A 26527-nucleotide genomic window follows, 5' to 3' on the forward strand; every position below is an offset into this window, starting at 1 on the left:
CCACCACCACCACCATCACCACCATCATCATCACCACCATCACCACCATCATCATCACCACCATCACCACCACCACCATCACCATCATCATCACCACCACCACCGCCGCCCCTGCCGCCACCACCGAGCCACACCCGCTTCCATGCCCGTATTTCAGACTTTGACCCCCTGGCCTCTCCCGATTCACAGACCTCCAGTGTGGCTCCGCCCAGCCCTCACGGTCTCGCCTCCAGGCTCTTGCTTCAGAGCTGGAGTCAGTGTTTTCTACAGCTCGCACCACACTCTACTTGACAACGTGAAGCACGGGAAGCAAAGCCCGCGTTTTGGGTGCCCGCACGCAGAGTGGGTGCCTCTCCTCTTCAATAGCACGCCGTCTACAGACCGCGTGGGGATGCGAGATTCTGAGCTCTGCCCAGCTGCGGCCCCACCTCCCTGGCGCTTCTCCATGCCCACTGGTGGAGCTGGGAGAGGATGTAAACGTGTGGTCAGCTCATGGCCAGGGACCACAGTCACGTGATCGCCACAGGGGCAGGGCTGGCAGCGGCGAGGAACAAACTCTCAATCGGCTGTTGGCAGAAAAAAATGCTTCCCGATCTGAGAGGGGAAGAGAGGGGCCTTGAGTAGCAATGCTGTGCGTCCACCTGGCAGTGGCTGATCAACGCGGATCACCTTAAGGAGCACAATTTCTCCCTCGTTTGTCATAAGCGACAGCATTGTATCTGGCGTTCCGAGTTTAGTTTTGATTTTAATCTCATGCACATTCATAAGCCAGTAGTATCATGCAGAATCGGGTCCGGGAGAAGTGAAGGGGTCCTTTCGCCGTGGATTTGCAGTTGCTCTTAGCATTTAGCCAGCCAGGCCAGAGCCTACTTCCCCCTGTGAGGTGCTCTGGTCGCCCCGCGATTCTGTACCACCGGTGAGGAAGCTGGGGGCGATGGGGGAAGCGTGTGCCGGAGTTGGAATCCACGGGCGTCTGGCACAGGAGCTCTCCAGGTGCCAGGACCAGGAGACCAGGGGAGGAGAGGCAGGGAGTGGGGAGCACTGGAAACAGACTGAGGCAATGGCTCCGGCCGAGAGCCAGGGCTCCCTGGAAGGCGTCTGGACTCCTGTCTGCTGAAGGTCAGGGAGCCATGAAGGTCACGGTCTGGGATCCATGAAAATCAGTCCTGCTCCACAGAGCCCCCTGGAGGGCCAGCTGGGCTGCAGGCGGTCTGCCGGAGCAAGGCCTGAGCCAGACACCTGCCCAGCAGCCTCTTGCCCAAATGAATTTTATGTAGGTAAGTCTTGTCTGTACCTCAACAGGTGAACAAATGGAGTCTGTGGGAACGGCCAGGGGGGTCACAGGATGCTCGGGAAGGGTCCCCACACCTTACCTCCCCTGTTCCTACCCTGCCGGGGAAGCCTAACAGCGTAGGACCGCATTCGGCCTCCTCTGGGCAGCCCTCAGGCCGGGCAGCCTAGAGCTTCTATAGCAGGTCTTCCCAGTGGAAGAACTTAACAAAAATGAGAGTAGTGTCCCAGGGCCTGAGAATCCTACCAATCATCTGGGCAAAGTTGCCCCAATTCAGTGGTAAGAGAAAGAGAGAGAGATAGGTGATGAGTATCTACATAAAGATACTATCTACACATAGGTAATAGATACAGGTGACATACAGGTAATACGTTGCTAGTAAAAAGCTAGATGATACAGTAATAAATAGATTGGCAGATAATAGACAGAATATAGGAGATAGACAGACAGATGGAGAGGCAGACAGATAGATGGGAATTTTAAGCACTCCTCAGGAAAACTTAAACTAATTTTGAGGTGCTAACCAGCCAGACTGGACACCCTAAATTACCTGTTGCTTTGGGAAGAAATGGACCAAACAAGTAAAATACTTTAAAAAATTTTTAACACATATCAGGGTATTTTCACCCGTTTTTGCTTTATTTTGCTGTGGTTGTGTCTTCGAATGTTCTTTTGAACGGAGAATGTGATTCTTTTCCCAAATGAAGTGGCTTGGTTCTCAGTGGTGATGGATGACAGAAATGTTTGTTGCTCTGGAAGCTGAGAAATGGTTTTTCACATGCGGTGTCTTCCCACACTGCTGACCTCCTGACCCCTCCGGCCACCGCCGGCCACTGCACGGATGGCCCCAAGTCTTTCCTCCCTGGAGAAAGAATTTGGAATTCCAGCCTCTATGTTCAGGTTCAAGTTCAAGTCAGAGAATCGCTCTGTAATTTAAAAAAATAAATAGGTTCGGCCTAGGGTCACCCAGGCTCACGCTAATTGGTTTTAGGCTTGAGATTTCCCCTGGAACCCATCGGGGTTGCGTCACAAATCCATCCTTACATGGCATCGTCTGTGATTCTCAGCTTTGGGTCAGCGCCACGCTCCGTGATTCCGAAGCCCAGAGCTTGGAGCGGAAACGCACACTCCGGCCTCCATTTCTAGCACAGACCTGCGTTCCTCTTCCGCCTGGAACCCGTGGTGAGGCCAGCAGCCGTGGGTGTCTGATCCCTGACAGCCCGGGTTCGAGGATAGAGACAGAGCGACTCACCAACAGAGAGGTGTCTGGCGCACCCTCTGGGTTCTGGAAGTGGATTCCCGTTCACTGTAATCCAAGCTCCATGTGTTGGATGGTGGTGAACATCTAGACAGACGACGTCATCTCCACCCGTCCCCAGGCCAGGACCGCCCCGCCCAGAGGCTGCAGGAGAGGCCCACACCTCCGTCCTAGACACTAGCTTCTTCCATGGCTTTGGCCCAAGGAAGGGAAATTTCCTGAGATGCCAGAAGCCAAGATGGTGGGCCTGGCTTCCACCCATTGGCATATTCTCCATTGAAGGCGTTCACAGCAACTTCCAGGGGGCTGTGTGTCTCCAGTCATGAACAGGACGTGCCAGCCTGCAACCCAGTGACTACAGTGAGGTCCCAGAAGAAATGGAGGTGACTACAGGAAGAGGCGGTGAAGGGCTGGACGTCGGCATAAGTACCAACGGCAGAGGAACGTTGGTTTAATGCAGCAGAAGAGGCAGGAGCAGAAGGGGGTCAAAGGATCATCCTCTCACCGGTTGAAGTGGCCGCGGTGTCTTTCAGGCTGGAAACCCTCAGGGAGGGAAAGCCAGGCTTTGGCATAAATAAGCAAATCAATACATAAAGTCATCTAGATAAGGCTGTTCAAGCTAATTTGAGAAATAAGCTATCATGAGAGAACATCTTGACTTATAAATTCGAGGTACAATACAAGAGCTGCTTCTGGGGGCAGACAGCCTCAGGATCTTATCTCCAACATTTCTCTTAAAACAATCCATTTGGAAAACGTTGGCTGGAGCCAAGCCCTATTTGTCTCGGGTCCACAAATGCTAGCCTGGCCCGCTTTGCTGGTTCCGTGCAGGCCTGCCGGGGCCCTGGCCGCCGCTGGCAGGATCTTTGTTCCTGACTCCAGAGCCCTGTCATCTTTTATTTATCCACAGTTTGCATTTGCTCCGAGGAGGTGAGGACGGTTCCCCATCTCTGCCTCACCTCTGGTCTGGGGGGAGCAGCTGTAAATGAGAAAGGGGCTTGGAGAACTCATGCTTATTCATGAAAAGTTGGGCCACTGTGGACCCAATTAAGAGCTGACTGTGACCAGCCTGATATCCTGAAGTGGCCGTGCAACCGTCCTCAAGCGAGCGTGAGGACCGCTGGTGGCACACAGGCACTTAAAACACGGCATTTGGGGATTTTTATTGCGTATGTTAACATATAATACACACGTGTATATATATATATAAATATATACCATATATGATATCTTTGTATATTAGTAGCACTACCAATGCCATAGCTGCAAGCATTTTTCTTAGGAGAACGTTAAGGGTAATTTCGTTTCACAAAAGCGAAGTCATCAATAATAGGAGTGGTGTGGTCAGATGCATGGTGGAGCCACAGAGATGGTTAATGCAGACAGCCAAGCTTGAGAAGGCTTGTAGCGATATATATATATATCGGTCTCCATTCATGCGTCTACTTATTAAGTGCTTCCTGGATTCCTTCTGTATGTGAGCCCCTCCCCCCCAGAGGAATGAAATGATATGGACAGAATAGCAGGCAGTGGACTGACCGGCCCATCCTGGGTCAGGCGGGGCTCAGAGGCTGCCTGTGCACCAGCAGAGTGCAGCGCTTCCCAGGGCCCCCGGCAGGGCGGCTCCCCTGTGTCACGTGACACCGTGTCCCCGGCGATGACACCGCGTCCACAGCGATGACACCGCGTCCCTGGCGGTGACACCGCGTCCCCGGCGCTACCCGTCACAGGTCCCCTCTGCCCTCCCGCGATGTGGAAGTGTGGCCTTGCTCGCGTGCGGGAACGGTAGCTGCCCCGTTGTTCCCTGCACCCCAGCTGCCCTTGTCTGGTGGGTTTGCCCTTTGCCCTCTGCACAGCCCACGCATCCTCTTCGTGGGCTAGACCCAGCAGGACGGACGCCTGCTTAGATGGCTTTGTATTAAAGGGAAAAGAGAGAGGAGAGCTCTTCTGGATGTGACATCCCCCCAGCCACTGCCCCAGCCGAGGCCCTTGACAGCCCAGCCACGGACGCTGCCCGGGTCCCGTGGACTTCGTGTTCACACCCAGCCCTGGCCCCCAGCGGTGTGCTTGATCACTAAATTGGGATGACTCTTGCCGGGTGGCGGAACTCCGTGTGTCCTGTGAAAAATAACAGATGCATGCTCTTGCCACGGCTCACCCCAGCTCTCCCCAACCTGCGACCAAGCTGATGGCGGCTTCCCGGAACCCCACAGCGCTCACCTTCTCCCCTCCCCCCTGCTCCTCCCCCTGGCTCTCCCTCCCCACCAGCCGGATGTTCTTCAGGCCTCCTCCTCTCCTGGTCCTCCCTTCTGATCACGTTCGTGCATGCGTTCAGTGTGTGAGTGGTGTTGCTCCCAAGACATCCAGTGATCCCCTCAAAAGAGATTCCCATCCTTGTTCTGAGGCCCCACCGCCCGCGCCGGACGCCGGCGCTCAAGATGTGCAGATCCACGCGCATCTTTCTTCTCCATCCCTTGCTTCCCGCCTGTGTTTTTATTGCTGAAGCAGGGAACCAATCTTGACTTCCCCTCCTCATTTTGCCTCCTGCTTACATGCTTACCTGCATGTAAATGGGGTTCAATACCTAAATTCCAGCTGGGTGCCGGTGGCTCACACCTGTCATCCTAGCTACTCAAGAGGCTGAGATCTTGAGGATTGTGGTTCGAAGCCAGCCTGGGCAGAAAAGTCTCTGAGAGACTCTTATCTCCAACGAACCACTCAAAAACCAGAAGTGGCGCTATGATTCGAAGTGGAAGAGCACTGCCCTTGTGCAAAACAGCTCAGGGACAGCGCTCAGGCCCTGAGTTCAAGCCCCACAACCGACAAAAATTAAAATTAAAATAATACTGTCCCCCTGGATCATTTCTTTCCATGGATCGGGGCCGTCTCCTTCTCTCTGCCTTGATCACTGTGACTCTTCATCACGGTCATCTCTGTCTTCCATTCCCACAGCTCCCGGGCAACCCTGTGCGCGCCCGCCACGATGACCTCTTCCAGGAGCCTTCCTTTAACGCCCCGAGTCTCCACGGCCCTCTCCCGGTCCTCAGCAGCGTGGTGCTCTGACCCGTGCTTCCTGTCTCCTTCCATCTCCTCCCGCCTCCCCTGTCCAGGTCGCTCTCCAGCCCTCTGAACCCTGCTTCCATGCCATGCTAGGGCCTTTGCCCCCTCCCCGGTCCCGATCCTCTCCCCCCCCCCGAGATCCTATCAAAGTGGGTTGTGAGCGGCAGAGGAAAACGGAGTGGAGTCAGACAGGCCGCGCGTTTTAAACACCAGACTCCCTGTGATGATCTGAGAGGCCACGTTACGTTCTTAATAATCATGACGATTTTGAAGTTATAGAGGCATTACACAGACCAGATGGTCCGGGGCTCCCATTCCCCAGCTCTCACTCCATTATCGGGGTAGAATTAATATCAGAGAACGCAGCTTCATGCAGTCTGTGCATTTCATTTACATTTGTTAAGTCTGCGATCGCTGCTGTTTCTATTGTGTTGACACTGCCTCCTGGATTCACAGCAATGAACCGATGGCTTAAGGTGGATTAATTCGAGTGTGAAGTGTCGTGATTGAGACAGCAGTCTTACCACCGAGCCCGAATCGGTGATGTTGGTATGGGGGGGGGGGGATTTACAGAGTCTGCGAGTCTGAGGGAAGCCCTATCTCGGCTCCTAGGAAATTGGATTTTATCAAACTGTCATAGAGCCCCGGAAGTCTTCACAACATTTCAAAAGAAGCGTCTCACTAATAAATATATTACAACGAGAGCAACACAGAGCTTCGTAACCTTCAACCAACACCGTGGCCGACGGCAAGGGGAGGAGAGCAGGAGCTGTCAGACGTGAATGTCTTCGCAGCGTCAGATCGACCCCGGCTGCACCAGCCATGAGGAGCTTGTGGACTCGGCGCGAGTGAAACGCCACAGAGCTGGGGGAGTGCCCCAGGGCGCCAGGAGCCCTTTGTCCGATGCCACTGGACAGGATGCTACTGCGTCCACTGCCTGTTCTTGCAAATGTGGTGAGCTTCCATTGCAAGCAGCCATTGGCAGGTGTGTGCTCGTCGAAGCGGTCTTGGTATGCGCTGTAGGGGTAGAAGAGGACGTGAGTGTGCTGGACAACAGAAGGTATGCTCATCATTCTGTGCGCCACAGTTTTCCCACTGCTGATGCTGCAGTGCAGGAAGGAACAGGAGCCAAGAGTAGGCTGTGTCTGTCCACTGCATGGAGAAATGGACTGAGACTACCCCAACTCAGAGAGCAGATGAAAACAAGAAGCCCCGCGTGCCCGGGACCTGAGCGACCTCCAAACAGCTGGAGTGCTCATCTCCAGTAAGTCAGGAAGTTCAGAGGAGGAGGAGGGGCAGAGGAGGGGAGGAGGGGGGGAGAGAGAAGAGCAAGAGAGAGGGAGAGCAAGAGAGAGAGGGGGAAAAGGTGAAGAAGGAGGAGGAGAGGAGAGAGAGAAAGGGAGAGGGAGAGCAAGAGGAAGAGGAGAAGGAGGAGGAGGAAGAAGAGGAGGATAAGGAGGAGGGGGAAGAGGAGGAGGAGGAAGATGAACTCAGTGGGCTTAGGGCACCCACCATCTGTTATTGAGCCGGATAGAGAAACCGTGGGAAAGCTTACACACACACACGATCCTTCTTCAGAAGATGTGCAGTGTCACTGTTGAGTTTTAGGAAGCACGTTTTGTTGGTAAGTCCCGGACGCGTGCCCCACCACCGGACACCGTGGCGTGGTGTCAGGGTGCCCAGTTCAAGGCCGCGGGAGCCCAGAGCAGGCCGCATCCACCTCCACCCTGCACATCTTGTTACAGTGCCGGTGTGCAAGGGTCAATGTCGGCTGACTGAATGAATGAATCAGGCTCGGCTCAGTCCAGGGCCCCCACGTAAATCGCCAAATTTGGGGAAGTTGAGCACTTTTGCCCAGTTTCTGCAAAAAAAAAAAAAAAGGAAGGGAGCAGCGTTGGTGAGCGTGCAAGACAGCGCACACTGTGTTGGTGAGTGTGCGAGGCATGGCACACACTGCATTGGTGAGCGTGCAAGGCACGGCGCACACTGCATTGGTGAGTGTGTGAGGCACGGCGCACATTGTGTTGGTGAGCGTGTGAGGTATGGTGAGGCACGGCACACATTGTGTTGGTGAGCGTGCGAGGCACAGTGAGGCACTGCACACACTGCGCTGGTGAACATGCGAGGCATGGTGAGGCACGGCGCACACTGCGTTGGTGAGTGTGCGAGGCACAGCGCACACTGCGTGTGCCGCAGCCACGTCTCCTCACCGCTCTCACCCCTCCCCCTGACACCCCCTCAACTCCAGCTCCACAGGCGCAGCGCAGCGCTGTCCCGCCCTCCCCGGGTTCCAGCAAACCCACGCTGTCCGAGGGCGCGTCGGTGAGCCTCTCCTAGACCTGCTGATAAAATCAAGCGTCCTACGGCAAGGGCCACCGATTTTAATTCATACCCAAGGAGACTCGAAAGAGTGAGCAGGAAAGGGCTGTTTCGAATGGAAGCAAAGTGTGGTCGCTCAAGCCTGTCGTCCTAGTTAGGAGACGGTGATAGGCCGGTAACGATCGGAGGCCGGCCAAGGCCAAAGAAACTCCATCTCAGCCGATAGCTAAATCCAGTAGCCCATGTCTGTGACCTCCAGTGACAACGGTCAGCTGAGGACAGCTGTGTGGCCCAAGTTGGCCCGGGGAGCTCAGGGGTCAGTGGCGCCCATCTGAGGCAGCACTTGGAGCCATGGTAATGTCTTCACCCTGGGCCCCGAGGCGGGAGAGCCCGGCCACCCGGAGCAGCCCGGCCAGGCTGTGTCCCTTGCTGCATTGTAGAGCAACGCGTACAGCTCCGAGCTCACTCCCGTTCCGTGGCCAGTCTACGAGCAATTCATGTTTCACCAAACTGCTCCTGACAATTCATGCAACTAACAAATTCATTTAAAACTCCTTGAATTTAACACGTTTCACAAATTAGGTTCCATTAGACAGACTTAAATATTGATTATAATCTCCATCATGATTTTCTAAACAAGAAACTAAAAAAAAAATTCACAGTGTAATCCATCTTCATAAACTCTGTAAACACCTTCACAAGCAGACAAAAGTCACAGTAAACAATATAAAACCAATCCACAGACTGCACAAGAGATGGGATATAAATGAGATCTACTCCGATGTCATAAATTGGTTCATTATCGTCCTTTTTTAAAATGTCTTCTGTGGGTAAATACTTCTCAGCGTGCAGAGAACCAGCTGCTGTGGGTTGAGGTTTGGACAGTGGACACAGCTGTGGTCCATTTTGTGTGCCGGACACAGAAAGCGCAGATGCACTTTGCAAGAGTCCACATGCGCGTGACCCCCGTTGGACAGCCCTTATTCTGCAGCTGCATTCTAAACACATACGAGGGAGTGCTCAATTGATTGGGTGTGGCACTCACTTTTGTGTAGAAACCTTGTCTTTTCCTTCCACACGGTGCTTATTTTGAACGCCTTTATCATAGTGGTTGAGAAAGCCTGCATTTTAGTCACTCCTTCTGGAAAGCGCTTCCTCTAACGTTGGGCTAAAATCTTGCCGGTTTCGGTCCGTAGTCAGTGACCTTCCTTTCTTCTTGTCGTGAGTTGAGTTGTGATCAAAGGGTTGTGCCACTAGTGTGTCCAAATTCTAGGCCAGAGCTTAACATGAGGGTTTGACAGGTGTGTTGGCTGAATGAAGAGTGCAATGCACACTTACTGACATCCACCCCCCGGCAGGGAAAGTTGGGGCAGATCACAAATGCTGAGTTGGCTGAATGAAGAGTGCAATGCACACTTACTGACATCCACCCCCGGCAGGGAAAGTTGGGGCAGATCACAAATGCTGAGGGCCTCAGTTCTGTCCTAGTGGAGCAGCAGTACTTGATTTCTCTAAAGCAAAGCTAAGTGCCGCTCCTCCGATTGTATACAACGCCCACAGATCCCGGAGGGCGGACGGTTCTAACACCAACCCAGAGGCCTGCCTGCGGTGCCTTCCTCTTAAAATAAATATACTAAGCAAGACCCAGAAGCAACCACCTGGTGCTGTCAAAGCAATGCTTCCTGCCTAGCTCAGGGAAGAGCCTTGAGTCTCGAACCATGATGTAGCGGGCTGCTGTCCCTGCAAGATTCAATTCCTCTGTGCACACAGACAGAACTGTCCCAACAGAGCAAACCGTGTCTGCCTGTGTTCAGGACAGGGCAGGAGATCCGCACAGAGGTGGAGGGAGGGAGGTGTCAGGTACCTTCTGCATATATTGAAGGTGTGTGGTGTGGTGTTTGGATGCGTGTGCACGTAACGAATTGATTGCCACAAGCAGCACAACCATCTCCTCCCAGTTCCTTAGTTGGAAAATAGATTTTAAATGTTTCCCCTCATGTAAAAAATAAGTATGTAAGGTAATGGATACATTTATTGTCTTGATCTAATCACTTCATTCTGCATGTATATATCAGCCCTGAGAACCTACCATGGTTGTGTATTTATAAATTGCTAAAAGAGTATGTTTCAACTGTTTCCAACACAGAAAGAGGGTGAGTGTGTGAGAGGATGGATTTGTTCGTTAGCTCAGTGATTCGCTGATCTGTTATTAACTTCATAACTGCACCTTGTAAGCATATATCAAAACATCATCCGCATCAATGTATAGCATGCACAATTTTCATTTGTCAATTAAAAACAAAGGACAAGGAAAAATGAAAACCAAAACACACTAGCCGTGGGGAGGCAATCGAGTGGTCCCCTACGTGGCACAGGCCACGGCAGAGACCAGCTGGGAGGCGTGCACTCCAGCCTGCGGCCCGGGGCCTGCTCCATGGCCCCCAACTCCACGGGGCTTCCTTCCCCCGGACCAGGGCAGCCAGCAGGGCTGTGCTGGGGCCGGCTGAGGGCCTGCCGTGGTCCCTGTCTGTTTCAGAGCCATTCCAGCCGGCTGATGTGTGTGCTGGATTGTGGCCCCTGCATGTGACAACACACACACACATAGATACATGTGTGTGTAGGAGAAACACACCTACACATGTGTACATAACCACATGTACACATACACACACATCCTATGCTTTAAACCAGTAACTTTCTATGGGAAAGAGAAGAATTTGTAAGTCAGGAAGCCATCCCGGACACCACCGAACAGTGCTCCTGGACTTTCGAGAGCTCTCTCTCTGTCTCTCTGACTCTGTCTCTCCATCTCTCTGTCTCTCTGTCAGACTGTCTCTCTCTGTCTCTGTCTCTGTCTCTGACTGTCTCTTTCTGTTTCTGTCTCTGTCTCTCTCCTCTCTCCATAGTCAGAGTCTGTGGCAGAGTTTTACTGCCTCCAGCAGGGCCACTGCTTCCAAGCAGGAAGGCGGGGGGTGGGGGGGACTGAGGTGGGTGAGAGCAGCGGTCTCCCATCGAGTGTGGGGTTATCACTGGTGTGGGGACAGGGAAGCTTGGAGACACCACGGGGCCGGGGACCACTGTGTCCCCACGTTCCGTGGTTTCCAGCCTTGGTGTGGGCAGACTGTGGCTGGTGCGGAGATCCTGCTCCACAGATTGTCTTTGCGACCAGTTCAAAGATCAAAACCAGCGTGGGACCATTTTCTCACTGCCGTAGCCTTCCCTTGTGTGCTCAGATGAATCAGTATTGTGGGGTTTGTGTTCTAAGCAAAGGTTGCCAATTGAAGACCGTAGCTGGCCGGTGCATACAGTGTTTTTGTCCTTAGGGTTTGGATAGTGGCCAACATTTAGAAATCAGAGATTGTCACATGAAAATTCATGCGTGGAATAGGATGTGTCTCTTCTCTGAGAAAGCGGGCTGTCTGGCAGCACTGAGCTCTTCTCGGGACAAGGCCGCAGGAAAGTGAGCAGGCCGTGGCAGGCTCCAGGCTTCTAGCTTCCCGTGAAACTCGGCGACCCACACTGTGGTCATTTGCGATCATGACCCCACATTGCACTAAAGGTTTAGGAAAAGTTTCTAGAAATCCTCATGAAGGGGTAGTATTGTGTTTAGGGCTCAGTTTGGGGAAAACATATTGACTATTTGTCACCATGTCTGACAGCTGCATCATAAACAAATTAAAAAACAGACCGCATGTGTGGCTCGGGACAAAGAACCCTGTGATGTTGATGGGATTTCCTGAAGCTCAGAGCCTGGGATTCCTGGGGCCCAGTGCAGTGTGTGTGCGTGTGTGTGTGCGTGTGTGTGCGTGTGTGCGTGTGTGTGTGCGTGTGTGTGCGTGTGTGTGTGTGTCTGTGTGTGCGTGTGTGTGTGTGCGTGTGTGTGTGCGTGTGTGTGTGTGTGTCTGTGTGTGTGTGCGTGTGTGTGTGCATGTGTGTGCGTGTGTGTGTGTCTGTGTGTGTGTGCGTGTGTGTGTGCGTGTGTGTGTGTGTGTGTGTGTGTGCGTGTGTGTGTGTGTGTGTCTGTGTGTGTGTGCGTGTGTGTGTGTGCGTGTGTGCGTGTGTGTGCGTGTGTGTGCGTGTGTGTGCGTGTGTCTGTGTGTGTGTGTGTGTCTGTGTGTGTGTGTGCGTGTCTGTGTGTGTGCGCGTGTGTCTGTGTGTGTCTGTGTGCGTGTGTGTGTCTGTGTGTGCGTGTGTGTGCGTGCATGTGTGTGTGCGCGTGTGTGTGTGCGTGTGTGTCTGTGTGTGCGTGTGTGTGCATGTGTGTCTGTGTGTGTGTGCGTGTGTGTCTGTGTGTGCGTGTGTGTCTGTGTGTGCGTGTGTGTCTGTGTGCGTGTGTGTCTATGTGTGTGTGTCTGTGTGTGCGTGTGTGTGTGCACGTGTGTGTGTGCGTGTGTGTGCGTGTGTGTGTGCGTGTGTGTCTGTGTGTGCGTGTATGTCTGTGTGTGCGTGTGTGTCTGTGTGTGTGTGCGTGTGTGTGCGTGTGTGTGTGCGTGTGTGTCTGTGTGTGCATGTATGTCTGTGTGTGCGTGTGTGTATGTGTGTGTGTGTGCGTGTGTGTGCGTGTGTGTCTGTGTGTGCGTGTGCGTCTGTGTGTGCGTGTGCGTTTGTGTGTGCGTGTGTGTGCGTCTGTGTGTGCGTGTGTGTCTGTGTGTGTGTGTGTCTGTGTGTGCGTGTGTGTCTGTGTGTGCGTGTGTGTCTGTGTGCGTGCATGCATGCATCGACTGGCCTGAGTTGGGTTTCGGTCACTTTATACTTTGGAATTACTTTAGATTTCACCAAGGAATGAGGACAGGACAGTTTCCTCCTGCTTCATCTGTGTTGTGGCGAGAGGGACTCCCTTCTTTTCCCAGGCTGGATACTCCACTCCCTGTGGAGAACACACGCTCCCCCACCAGTGGACGCGTGGGAGACGCGGCCCAGGGCTCGCCGGCCGACGCGCAGGGCCTCGGGCCGGGCGAGCGGATCCCGGGGACGGGCTGGCGCCTTGTGCCCGTGGTTCAGGACGCCGCACTTCACACTTCAGAGTCTCTGGAGGCGGTGCGCCTCATGTTGGGTTTCTGTCACAGATTTAAAGAAGGTCTAAGCTTGGTCCTACCTACGCACTGCGAAATGGTGACCGCAGCAACGTCAGTTACAAGTGGAGCCCACAGGGTGAAGCAGGGGTGATGGGTCCCCCACCCCAGGAGAAATGGGGGAGCGGGAGGGAATGGGGGACAGTGAGTGGAAACAGACAGATGTTGGTTTTTATATGTTCAGCTAAAAAATGAGCCAGGCCCGGAGACCTGGCATGTCCGTGGTGACTTCGGATGACACGCCGTGACCCCGCTCCATCCGCTTGAAATGAGATGTCCCCGAGGTACCGCACCGCCCCAGGGAGGTCCGCTCGCGTTCCCGGGCGGCACTGGCTCCCGGCCACCCCCAGCTTTGTTTCTTCAGCAGAATGGTTGCGCAGAGGAACAATACTCATAACGTAACTAATTACCTAGTGTGCAGAGAGTGAGGACCACACTCCTATTCCCTGGACTCTTTCTTTCGCACATAAGAATTTGGGATGATAAATAGGTAGAAGTACAATGGATGAATGGTGGATAGATTATTGTTATGTGAGGGACAGGTAATAAATAAAATAACAAATGATAGGTAGATGATTGATAGCTAAAGAAATATATATGTAGCTATGTAGATCTAGAGAAAGATAGGAAGACCAACAAACAGGAGGCCCAAGTGAGGAAAGGTTTGTTTTTTTTTTCCTTTTGTAAAAAGGCTATTGGAAAACATATTTAAAGGAAAGATTTTCTTCTTTTTTGGAACAACTGATGACACCAACTTTCCTTTAAAATGCTTTTTAAAATATTTATTGCCTATAAAAATGACAGTGAGGTGTAAGGACAGAACTTGGAAACCGAACTCTTTGATAACAGAGGATAATTGCTTTGCCCTAATACACCGTTGCAGACTTGAATTCGACAACGTAGGCTGGCTAAATTTAAAAATCACTCAAGTGACGCCCAGCTCCAAGTTCGGGATATGTGTCCTCCTGAGAAAGTGGGGATGATATTGGGAAAATATTTGCTTTTAATTTAGCATCTCCTTTAATGTTTCCAAGAGCAAAGATTGTGTGCTCCGGGTAGGAATTTAATTATCAGGATGCGTTTGGAGTCTACCGGGCTCCAGTGAAGCTCAAAGTCAGAGCACGCGGGTTTCCAGCAGCGCTCCCCCCCAGGTCCCCTCCGCGCTCAGCTCTGAGGTGGTCTGGGCGTCTCCTCCCCTGACATCTGCCCCAGAACCTGGGCAAAAGAGTGAAGAAATGTCTTTAAAAGCCCCACGTGGAGTAAACGGCTAGCGCACACGGTCATTTTCTGGTGCACTCGGCTCGTTCTGTTCATTTGCACATGGCACACGGCATAACCTGGCTCTTGGAAGCCTTGTAGACGTGCCGGGGTCTGCGGGCAGCCGCTGAGCTCCCACATCTGTCCGTGATGGCGTCTGAGGCTCGGGCCTCCTGGTTGGGGCCTCCTTCTGCTGGGTCCTGCGCTTCGCAGTGGGCGCGTCGAAGCGGAGGGGCCGGTTACCACCCTCGCCCTGGGACGGCCCCTCCACGCGCCTCTTCCTGCTCTCCTCTGGGCCACGCACTGCGCACTGCCCGACCTATGACCCCAGAGGCCACAAGCTCAGTGAGGCTCAGACGCTGGCCTGGAAGGGCCAGGATGCTCAGTCTGTCCTGAGGCCTATTTCATTCAAGGGCGTTTCATCAAAGCGTCTGTGTTAATATCAAAGCCGCATGCCAAGTTCGTCTCGCTTGATGGGAGTTGGAAGCTCCGTTCCACTTGGTGTCCTTTATAAGGCCTGCGGGCTGACCGCTAAGTGCAGACGCCATCAGAGGACACGTGCAGGTCCTGCGACTGCCGGGCCGCTGGTGCCCTGTCCCCGTGGGTCACCGGAAACCCACAGCATTGGCACTGGCCTGGAATCCAACACCGCAGAAGCGGCAGCCAAGGAAGAGGGGAACGTGGACCCCCTCGGTGTGGGCGCCAGGGCCGTGGGAGGCTGCCCGGCCCAGACAGCGAGTTCCGGCTGTGAGAGGCTCCTTCCTGATTGTAAACACCCGCCCCGAGCCCTTCTCCCCCGTCACTCCTGTAGGGCTGTGATTCTTACGCTTTCCAGAAACTTTTTGAGAAACCTGAAACTTCCCAGGAAAGATGTATCCCGTCATAGCTGTTATTTGGAAGGAGAAAGGCATAGAACAAGGCATATTGTTGAAGAAGGAAGAGGAGGAGGAGGAGGAGGACAAAGGGAGTGAGGGAGGAAGAGAGGGAAATCTCAAGCACTTGCACGTGAGTAGAACTATCTGGAGGGTGCACACGCATTGGTTACCCACGGCTTCTCTCGGGGTGGGGTTGGAAGTGGAGGGGGCTCCAGGCAGGAGAGGGGGCCCCAGAATCACCACTCATGTGTCTGTCATTTCAGTCATGAACCAGAATCCATGTTCTCATTTCTATGCCAAAAATAATTCAAAAAGGAAATCTCCAGTTAGGTATTCAGACCTTGAAAGCCAATATGAAACATTCATAAAAGAAGGCAGAGTTCTGTGGATTACAGGAAATAAATCCTTGAGAGGAGACACATTTTCCTCGCTGGTTTTGTGAAGAGCCAGGGAACGGATGTGGGGGAGGCTGCGGGAGCCGCGCGGGGACCCGGACAGTCTCTCCATCGCTGGCCCCGGCTCTAAGTCTGGGTCTGCGCCGTGTCTGTTTTCCTTTGTGGCTCAGTCTGTGCCGCGTCTGGGCTTCATGGATGCCTGGCGGCCGGTGCCCGCCGTTGAGCTGTCAGGCAGTATACCCGCTGCGCTGGGAAGCCCGTCCGGCTCTTTTCTCCCCGAGCTCCTGGAAGCATTGGCCGTTCTTCCGTTTCCATGGTTTGTTGGTTGTGAAGGGTCACAGCCGGGGACTCGCGGGGTCCAGCCGTTCCAGGCTGGCTTTTCCCACTTCCCAGTAGGGCTAAGGCTTGTCCCCCTGTGTGGGGGGATGGCCGGGCGTGGCACAGGTGTTTAACCACGTGGCATGGCTGGGCGATGGATCAGTGGGAGCCGCGAGCTGGTCAGCGCAGCACCGGGCGCCTGGGGCCCCTCTGGACCCCAGCCAGGCAGCTCCCCCGGCCCTGAAGGGCAGAGGCCGGGATGACATGAGATGGCTGGCGTGTGTGTGATCATCGTCCGCCACCAAGCTGCTCCTGACACCAGTTGGTGAGCAGTAGTAAGGGTCCTTCTTGCTGTCCCCCTGCATGCCCCGGGACAGACTCCATCTTCCCACATCACCGCTCCTACAGAGCTTGCAAGAACCCCAACAGGAAATGAACATGGGGGGCCAAAGGTAGCAAGCAAGCATCAGCTTGTCCATGTGCACCCATCCACAGTTGACCCAAAGGAAATAAACAAGAAGATGCACATGTTTAGTCGTTTCCAGAAATCGCCTGGCATTTTGTTTTCCAAGACCATGAGAAGTAGAGGTGTGTGGACGGCTGGAAGTTCCTGTGTTCTACAGCAGAGCTGATGGCTCTAGTAATGTGTTCTATATTTTATGAAGAACTACGAGAGAGGAGTTCAAAGATTTTTAATACTTCCAAAAAAAGACAAATGCTTAAGGGAGACAGAAATGCTAATTGCCCTGATTTTTATCATGACACAGCGTACAAAGTTATCGAATTATCACACCCTACCCCATAAATACGTACGATTATTAGATGTCAATTAAAGTGCAATTCCTTTACAGTAGTCCTTTGGCTAATAAATGCTATTCATCTTCAAAGAGAAAAAATGTCATCCAGGGAGAAGTTCAGCAAAGGAGGGGAGGAACAAGACTCCACAGCTGTACGTGGAAGAAAAATTGGGCCATTTAGAGATTTTTCTGAGGTCTCCAGTTTCCCGCTTTGATACCCCTTTTGGAGCAGTGTGTGTGTGTGCGCGCCCACGTGCGTGCATGGGTGTACTGTGCAGGTGATCAATGTTTGCGCTGCGGCCCTGGGGCGGGGAGTGGGTCTCTGTACATCAGAGGAGTCTTAGTGGGCTTGCTGGCTGCCTTGTACAGACAGAGCCGTGTCCCTTCCCCCGGGGGGCTGTGGCAGTAGGGGTGAGGGCGCAGGACACAGATCGGAGCTTTCTGACCTGGGCTTCCTCTCCCGTACCTCAGCCGCCCCAGGCAGGTCTTCTTCATGTACACTCCATCTGCCCAGCAAGATGTGGAATGTCATCTGGGACCGCAAGGTGGGAAAAGCGTGTCCAGAGTCCCTCGGGTCACGGGGACAGTCTGCTGCTGCGTCCTGTGGCTGCTGTGTGTCTTTGACAGCCATGTTTGGGAAGCCTGCCCAGCACGGTGGCTGTCCACCACGGCGAGCTTTCTGGGGTCTTTCAGTAATGTCTGGAGGCAGATTTGATGGCCACAACTGATGTATCGCTGCTGGCATCTAGTGGGGGGAACAGACCAGAGCCTGCAGTGCCCAGGCCAGTACCCTACACACGCAGTTCCCCTCCAGCACAGCGAGGGCTGGACCAGAGCCGGGCCTATGGCAGGAGCTGCTGGGGGAGGTTGTTATTAAAGATCTCTCACAGCAGAGCGCAGGTTGTTAGTAACATCAGTGGGAAGACAAGTAGAAGAACACCCATGGAATTTTCTTTCCCTGCTATGGACCGGGGGTATTCTGAAGGAAGATGTCCATCTGGCGGAGGAGAGGCCACAGACACCAGGACACCCTTGAAGCAGGCCACCACGTGAGGCCCGCTCCCTCCAGAGCAGAAATGGCTGCCAGCCTCGTCCAAGATGGACGCCGCCCAGCCCCGGGAAGCAGACAGCCTCCAGCCACAGCTTCTGGGGGCCCCTCCCGGAAGCTGAGCCATGCTGCTCTCAGGCTGGCTCTCCATGGGCCGAGATTATTTGCAGCAAAGACGACTTGTCCCTCGGGTACCCTGCCTTACTCTGGGCCGCTCAGCCGAGCTGCCAGCAAGGGCTGGATTTTCATCTCTGTCTACACGCCCTGCCATCTGGCCTCTTTCCCCCTCTCAGGACATGCTCCTAAGGCACCTGCTCGCTTAGCTTCCCAGGGCGCTCGGCGGTCTGACTCACAGGCCACAGGAGCTGGGGAGAAGAGCGGCCCGATCCAGCTCCAGCTGTGACTCAAGCCATCAGCAAAGCTCAGGTCCCCGCTGCCCTCATCTGCATTGTGGGCACCATCATGGCTCCTACCTCGGTGTTGACAGCAAGTCAGTCAAAGTACCCTCACAAGGCACTCTGTAGCAACAGATACTGCGATTCTTGCTCGTGCTGTAGTTTAGGCCCCAGGGACCAGTACCAAAAGGTACCACCAACCTGTGACTTCTGTGCTGGGGTTCTCCTGGCACGTGACGGTCACCGAGCCTGAGAGGGGAAAATGACGTCCCAATATTCTTAAACACATGGTGAAGAAGGAGGGAGAAAGGGGTGGGAAGAACGTCAGTAATTTTGCCCACAAATGTTGTTGTTATTCAGATAAGATTTAACTTCACCCAGCATTGAAACAGAAAAGAAGGAAAGGACATTAAATTCACATAAGTGCCAGATTACGCACACTGGAGTCAGAAATACTAACTCCATCTTCCTAACAGAGGAGTGCGGCCGGCTGGAATGGGTTGTGGAAGAGGCTGGAGAGTCTCGATAGATCATCCCTCCGAGCCGTCAGCGGTAAAGTGGCAGTTACTAAATTATTTGACATGTCCCGTTAGTCATCTTTAATGAGCAGCAGCGAACAAGGCTGCAGGCTCACTCTCCGGAAGGGCCTGGTGTGAGGCTGTGGCAGGAGGGTGGGGTCTGTGGCCCGGGAGAGAGGCTCTGCCCCGAGCTCCCACAGGACACACCCCGACCCGGCTCTCCTGCCCATGCTGGAGGCCCCACTCTGGGGAATCTGGGCTTGTTTCCCCAGCGCCCAATCGAGACTGCCACACAGGGTTCCCCAGGGCTCCACGGGGTTCCACGGGCTCTGTGGGGTACCAAAGGGCTCCGCGGGGCTGCTGAGTTAGTTTGGTGGCCCAAGGATCCCTTGACTATGAGAGAGCAGGTGCGAAGAGGCGGCAGCCAAGGAGAGGACCGACCCTCCCCTGCCACAGTGACAGTCCGTGAGTCCGACGACCTCAGACAGTGGATGCAGAGTCTCTCCCGGGTCTGGAGACTCCATGTCTGCGTGGCCCCGATGAAGGCTGCCGCTGGCCTTGTCCAGCGCCAGAGTCTGCGCATGGCACTCGTGGGCTGGAGTCTTTGGATTCCCTTCTCCTCTCCACCTGCACTGTATCGGCGGCCAGAGAGCTCCACGGCCCACATGCAGAACGGGTTCAGCTCCTCTTCTTGTAAAGCGTGGTTTAGCCTGTTCTCTGCAAACGAAGCTTAGGAGACATTTGTTATTCCTCCTCCCGCTCCCTCCAGCCCTCCTTGAGCCCTTCTTCTGCTTCTTCCCCCCCTCCCTCTCTCCTTCCCTCCCCTCCCTCCTTGCCTGCTCCCTTTCTCCACCCTTCTCATTCAAGAAGCCAGCTCCTTTGTGACAACCCCGTCTGAGTCAGAAACAGAAGGCCTGAAAGAGAAACAGCCTTCAAGTAGAGTCCTTGGGCCTGAAGCAAAACAAGCCATGGCCAGGCCACAGATTACTCTAAAGCAGCCAAGTTTGTTCCATTGTGCTTCGCAATCAGACTTAAGTACCTTAGCTCTTGGCAGATATGGAGGACAACGAACCCTTCCAACTCCTAAGTGGAGCCAGGTACACATTTCTATTCTGAGCTATCGATCCGCCCCGCCCCTGCCCAGTCTCACAATAGCGCCTCTTGTGCGGTTGGTGTCTGTGAAGCCAGAGGCCAGAGAAAAGCTCCTATGTCGTCGGACATGCCTTTATATTTGCACAACCTGCAATCTCTGCTCTGCTTTTCTTCACGCCCCTGTAAGTGCTGAAGGGCGGCTTTTGTCCTCAGAATGGACAGAAACCAGGAAAGCCCTCTGGCCCAGCCTGGGGAGGGGAGCCGGGGGGTGCCCACCTCGGCCCTCTCTCTGCCTCTCTTGGGAGATGGGATTTGATGTTGCTGGGCCTCTCGTTCATCGCCTGTGCAGTGCAGGGGGGGGGTAGCAGTGTCTGCGCCCTCTGGGGCTGGGGTAGTGGGCACGGAAGCAGGATTCCTGGACCGTGCCTGGCAGCCCCGTTGTGTGCCCAGTCCACACCTGCCCAGCAAAGCCCAGCTCAGGGTCATGCCGGGCCCCAGGGTGCAGCATTCTCTCTTGCTCTGAGAGGCAGTTTGAGGGAGAGAACGCATCTACCCCAGCCCACGATGGGTCTGATCTTCAAGGGTCTGAACAGGGTTTCCTGAGCTGTGCCTCAGTATGGACAGGACGGTGCTCTTCGGGCCCCAACCCTGCCCCGGCCCTGCCCCAGCCCTGCCCCAGCCCTGCCCCGGCCCTGTCCCAGCCCTGCCCCAGCCCTGCCCCGGCCCTGTCCAGGCCCTGCCCCGGCTCTGCCTCCTCCCATCCGAGAACCTCCCTGTACCTTCAGGACAGCAGCATGTATCCAGTAGCCTGATGCCTACTTCCTTCTCCTGTGGTCACCCAAACTCCTGCTGCCCCCTCTCCTGAGGGCAGCTGGATGATAGCCAGGTCCAACCCAGAGAACCTAGGACAGGCTTCTTTTCTTAAGACACTTCATGATTCACAGTATAGCTATTAAATATCCCCCCCCCCACACACACACAGGAGATGCAGGATGGCTCTGTCAGCCACTCACTTGTCATTACAGCTGGGAATAAAAGACCCTCAGTGACCTCCCCCTGTCGTGTCCCGGGCTCTGCTCAGCAGCAAACACCCGCACATGCACATCTACTCTACCCAGGGATTTCCCCCTCAGCGCAGCCCCAGGCTGCCGGGGTCCCTGGGCTGTGGAACGAAGTGAGAACTCACCCCACCCCCGCCCTCTCCGGCCCCTCAACAGGTTTCTGACCGGTGCGACTATGTCTTCGTCAATGGGAAAGAGATGAAAGGCAAGGTGAATGCGGCGGTGGAGTTCACCTACCAGCACCTGCACAGCACCCTGGAGATGACCGTGTGGGTCCCCCGGCTCCCGCTGCAGATCGAGGTGTCGGACGCGGAGCTCAACCAGATCAAGGGCTGGAGAGTCCCCATCTTCTCCAGCAAAAGGTGTGTGTGTGGAGGCCCATGCCCGGTGTGCACACACCTGGGCAGGAAATGAGACCCTGTTTCAAAATAACCAGTGCAAACCAAATCTGGAGGTATAGCTCAGCAGTGGAGCACCTGCCCAGCATGCTCTAGGACCTGTTTGAACCCCAGTACCACCGACCCAGTCCTGAGTGTCCATCGATCACGCATTTTAAATCAGGGTACATTAATTGTATACAGTGAGGGGTTTCATTGTGATATTTCCATGTGTGTATATAATACACCCAGCCTCCTCTCCCCTCCATTTTATATTCATGTCCTTATTTCAGTTTTGATGGCTTTAGGTCTCGGTCCTATGAGAGGGGGAAAAAGACACTCAGGGCTTTTCTCTGTGGGACTGGTTCATGTCCCATAACGTGATCATCTCCAGTTCCGCCCATTTGCCAGCCAATGCATCACTGCATGCTTCTTTGTGGCGCGGTCAGGCTCCCTCATGTGTGTCTACCACATGTCCTTTGCACACCCATCTTCCAGTGTGCACCCTGGCTGGCTGCCTAGCTCGGCCACTTCAACTACCACCGCAGCAGACAGGGCCATGTGGAGATGCCCACAGCGGGCTGCTCACGCTGTTCCAGGCATACACACAGGGGATCTGTTCACCTGCAGCGATTCCTTGACAGGCCAGCTCGGGACAGCGAGGAAGAGGAGGAGGAGGACAGGAAGGGCCGCGGCTGCACCCTGCAGTACCAGCACGCCATGGTGCGGGTCCTGACGCAGTTTGTGGCTGAGGCGCCTGACCCCGGGGGTCACCTGGCCTACCTCCTGGGCTCGGACTGGCACATGGACATCACCGAGCTCGTCGGTGACTTCATGCAGGTGGAGGACCCCAGGATCGCCAAGCTTCAAGGACAGATCCTGATTGGGCAGGAGCTGGGTATGACCACCATTCAGGTGAGACATCTCTGCTGGCCGGCTGGCCTCTTCCCTGCCCCGCCCATGCTGCTCTCCATGGCTGCTTTGAGCAGATCCTGATCGGAGGTAATGGTGATGACATCATAACTGGTGTTAGGATGACATCCTCCTAAGAGCCACCAAAATCTTACAAAGCAGAAAGTGGAGGGGGAAACCTGTTTTATCCAGGTGAGCAGAGATGGAGAAGCAAGGTCCTTGCTCTGGGGCCAGACTGGACCCGCCCCACTTTCCAGGTCACTCCAGCCGTACAGAGGAGAAGTGAGACTTGGGACGTCTGCACCAGGGGTAGAGGCTTAGCCCCCACATTGGCATGGGGTGGGAGGGGAGGGACACACACACAAGAGAGCCTCACACCTCGGTTCCCCGAGTATGGCGGGAGACGAGGTTAGACGGGACCTGGACCGGCAGGCTCCACCGTTTTGTTACGCAGGAGGCAGAGAGGGAAGAACACACAGCTAGCGTGTCAAACCCAGTGTTCCTTGGTTGTAGAAAGGCTTTCCAGAAATAAATCAAGGACAATGGAACAGATGTGGGGCGCGATGGCAGGAGAGATCACGGTGTGCTCGTTGGCACTCCAGGGGGCAGAAGTACCGCTTCCCCCACCAGGCGCGGCCGCTGGTCTGTGGGGAGGGAGGGCCCACCAGCTGCCCTGCACACCCTGGGCTGCGGTACGGAAGTTTCCACGCTCCAGGCCGATGCGTGAGAGGAAGGGGTCCCCGGGGAAGACCCTCCCCACCACACTGGCTCCCCATCGGCCCGTCCGCTCCCCGCTCAGAGCATCCTGGGGGCCCCTGGCTGAGCAGCTGGTCCCCCTCATGTTGGCCCTGCCCTGCAGATCCTGTCACCACTGTCCGACGCCATCTTGGCGGAGAAGACCATCACCGTGCTGGAGGAGAAGGTGACCATCACAGACCTCGGGGTCCAGCTGGTCACCGGACTCTCGCTGTCCCTGCAGCTCAGCCCAGGGAGCAACAGGGCCATCTTTGCCACCGCAGTGGCTCAGGAACTTCTGCAGAGGCCCAAACAGGTGAGGAGCCAGGACGGAGTCACCGCCGGGCAGGTCTTCCACCACACACCCGAGACCACCACACTAGAAACCATCCAAGGGTAGATGGTTGCCTCCATCCACAGATGCAAATTCTTGGCAAAGTCCAGCCTTCTCTTTGTCAAGTCAGATGGCTGCCAGGATGGCAGCAAAGAGCTAACTAGAGGCCGTTCCTGTCTCCTCGCGGTGATGCCGCCAGGTGGCCTCCAGCTGGGAGCCAGGGCGATGGCGGGCAGTGGGAACGGGGTGGTGTGCCAATCCGGTTCTGACACACAAACGCCGGCTGCGTGCCCCCGGTCCCCGCTGCAGCCTGGCTCTGACATTCCAGCTTGGAGAAACCTCTTGTGTGCGTGAGCTTCCTGCCGAGGCTTCACAGCACCTGGTGGAACCTGGTAATCCATGCCGGGTCCTGGGGCTTCTGCATCTTGGCCGTGTTTTCCACACAGCAGCTAATTCAAGCCAAGGCCTAACAAGATAAGGAATCGTGCATGGGCTGAGCCGGAGAAAGGAGCCGAGCTCACGCAGAGCGAGAGAGGGGCAGGGGAGGGAGGGGGCGGACACGGAGCCCGACCCAAGCCAGCTTCATTAGCGCAAGGGGAATCTCTGCCCCGCTAGCGGGCCCAGGGCAGCCCCTGTCAGGCCACACCTTCTCCTCTGTGACGTCATTTGGCCTGTGTTTGTCTTCCGTGGATAAATGTGGCACCCAAACATTTGCCTTTTCAAGAGAGGCATCGCTGCCCAACGGAGAGTTCTCGGGCCTGCCCCCACCGCTGACGCATCCGTCTGTCTTTCTTCTTTCAAACGTGCAAGGGAGGGAGAGAGAAGACACTGACCAGTGGCTGAGTTCTGCTCAAAGTGACACCTGTCGGGCAGCAGGGCAGCAGCTCATCTCTGTGCCGAGGGCTGATGAGGCAGGGGAAGGGCCGTTCATTCCTCCTTCTCCTTTGGGCGGTGTGCGCTGTCCAAGGTGCTGAATCCGCTGTGGCCTCAAGGTTTACCTCGCACCAGGGGTTCTCTCTCATGACCTGCCCGCTCAACCTGCTCATAAAAGGTGTCGGTGGGAAGCACTGAAGGGAGAGATGGAGATGAACAGAGACCTTGGCCTGCTATTTTTTGGGGGCATCTTCCACTTTCCCCCCAGTCCTGGGGGGTGGGGTGGGGGGCAGGAAGAAGGTGGAGGCAGTCTCCAGCCAGGGCTCCTTCTCCGGAACTCCAGGCCCATGGCTTTGTCTCCAGGTAAGTATACATCTATTCCAGGGGAAGCAGAGATGGGAGGGCCGGTAAAACCAACAGTGCCTCCGGGGTCCCTGTCCACACTAGAGCCTGGAATCTGTCATGTGCAAAAAGACCAGACTCGGTGCTCAGACAAGCTAAAGGCAGCCTGCTGGGGCCTGCTGGGGCCTTTCCCTTTACACGCGTGACCCTCATCCACCACACCCTCCACCCCTCCTGCAGGTCCCGAGCGGTCCACCAGGCCTCTGCCTTCCAACCCCCAGGAAAATACAGCAGATTCTACTGTGGCCTTTTTCATCCTGGCCCTGCTTTGCTGCCTGTATTGTTGTCCTGTTTTGTTCTGGTTGTGCATATGTATAGACATTAATCTTCTTCCCTCGGTCCTTCCCGTTCCCACACCGACTCTGCTGTCCCGCCCATCTTCACCTCCTTCCTTTCCTCTACAGGAAGTGGCCATCAGCTGCTGGGTACAGTTCAGCGACGCGTCTGTCACCCCCTTGGACATCTATGACGTGAGGGACTTCTCCCTGCTGGCCACGTCGCTGGATGAGAAGGTGGTCTCCATCCACCAGGACCCCGAGCTCAAGTGGCCGGTCATCACCGCGGAGGCCGAAGGCCAGGGCGCTCTGGTCAAGGTGGAAATGGTGATCAGCGAATCGTGCCAGAAGTCCAAGCGCAAGAGCGTGCTGGCCGTGGGGACGGCCAGCCTCAGAGTCCGACTTGGCCGGAACAATGCCAGCCCCAACGCCAGCGATGGCGGGCAGCCCGGGGCGGGAGTCCGCCTGGAGCACAGCATCAGCGACCGGAGGCCCCAAAGGCCCCTGCAGGACCGGGACCAGGAAGGGCCGCAGCACGGCAGCCCCTCCCTGGGGCTCCTGGAGGGGCCCGCGTGGGGCGGCACCACCGAGCGGCCGGCCTTCCAGAGCAGGGATGGCCAGGCCAGCCTGCTGGAGGATGACAGCCACTGGCAGATGGCCACCACGGACCTGGCCAGCTTCCCCAGTCAGGCCGACCTCCCCAGGAGCCCCGTGGAAATGGAGGAGGGAGACCCGGCCCCGGGCCGCGGCCTGGGTGACCTGGAGGTGGGCATGTACGCGCTGCTGGGCGTCTTCTGCCTGGCCATCCTGGTGTTCCTCATCAACTGCACCACCTTCGCGCTCAAGTACAGGCACAAGCAGGTGCCCTTCGAGGGGCCGGAGGGGCTGAGCCATGCCCACGACTGGGTGGGGCTGAGCAATCGGACAGAGCTCCTGGAGCACCCCGTGGACTTGGCCTCCGCCCCGAGGGAGCAGACCACCGCTGTGGACGGAGGCCTGGATGTGGAGGAAAGCAAATACCTGCTGAGCGCCGGCTCCCCGAGCAGCAGCGGCAAGGAGCATCTGCTGAGGCCGGCGGGAGCCGAGCCCGCCTGCTGGGAGGAGCCACCGAGCGAGCCGCCCGCCTCCCCTACCTCCAAAAGGAAAAGAGTGACTTTCACCACCTTCTCGGCCATCTCCTCGGACGCCGGGGGCCCCGCAGGGAGCACGGGGCTGATGGGCAGCGTGGGTGACGTCCAGTGGGTCTGCCCGGACCTGGGGCGCAGGGAGCACACACCGCCGCACGGCTCCCGGGAAAGGCTCCAGGAGCATGTGTGAGCCGGGCCACGCACACACCGCCTCTCACCATTCGGCCTTCAATCCGGCACGGGTGGCCGCCGAGCACCCCGGGAGCCAGGGGTCACAGGACAGGATGGGTGACCCCGGCAGTACGGCCCCCTCCGCAGCCGGGGGCCCCAGGCCTGCATTACCCAGAGCTCAGAGGTGTATTGTGCATGACAGGGTTTCTCATCTTGGTACGCAGATGGCTTCCAAATCACTGAGCGGTGAGAGTCTGCTCTTGAATCACAGCAACTCAGGTTTGCTACTCACCACGTGACTTCCGTCCTGGATTTAGCAGACCAAGGAGAAGCAGCGGAGCTGGAGGCCGAGAGGTGCTCAGTTCAGAGCAGCGTCTCCCGTGAGCAGAGCCCGCCGCGCCGGCCCTTGCAGGGGGGTCCCGGGCTGCCGTCCTGGGCACCGGTCCCACAGTCAGCCCCACAAGGGTCAGCAGGGTGCAGAGTCAAAGTGACCGGGGTTGGTCACCACCCCTCAGAAACGAAGCCTGTGAAGACCCGGAGAGCAGCCGCCAGAGGCCTCCCCTCC

General features: G+C 55.7%; 1 protein-coding gene across 1 annotated transcript in view; it reads left to right on the plus strand.

Moving 5' to 3' along the window:
* Tmem132d (transmembrane protein 132D) overlaps positions 1-25981 on the plus strand; it is a 199634-nt gene extending 173653 nt beyond the window's left edge. The window contains exons 7-10 of the mRNA XM_013023040.1: positions 20913-21118; positions 21778-22048; positions 22905-23096; positions 24794-25981. Coding sequence (XP_012878494.1) covers positions 20913-21118; positions 21778-22048; positions 22905-23096; positions 24794-25981 — 1857 coding nt within the window. The remainder of the gene's footprint in view (positions 1-20912; positions 21119-21777; positions 22049-22904; positions 23097-24793) is intronic.
* The last annotated feature ends 546 nt before the right edge of the window (positions 25982-26527 follow it).

The sequence above is a fragment of the Dipodomys ordii genome, unplaced genomic scaffold (assembly GCF_000151885.1).
Source record: "Dipodomys ordii isolate 6190 unplaced genomic scaffold, Dord_2.0 Scaffold66, whole genome shotgun sequence".
NCBI classification, from domain to species: domain Eukaryota; kingdom Metazoa; phylum Chordata; class Mammalia; order Rodentia; family Heteromyidae; genus Dipodomys; species Dipodomys ordii.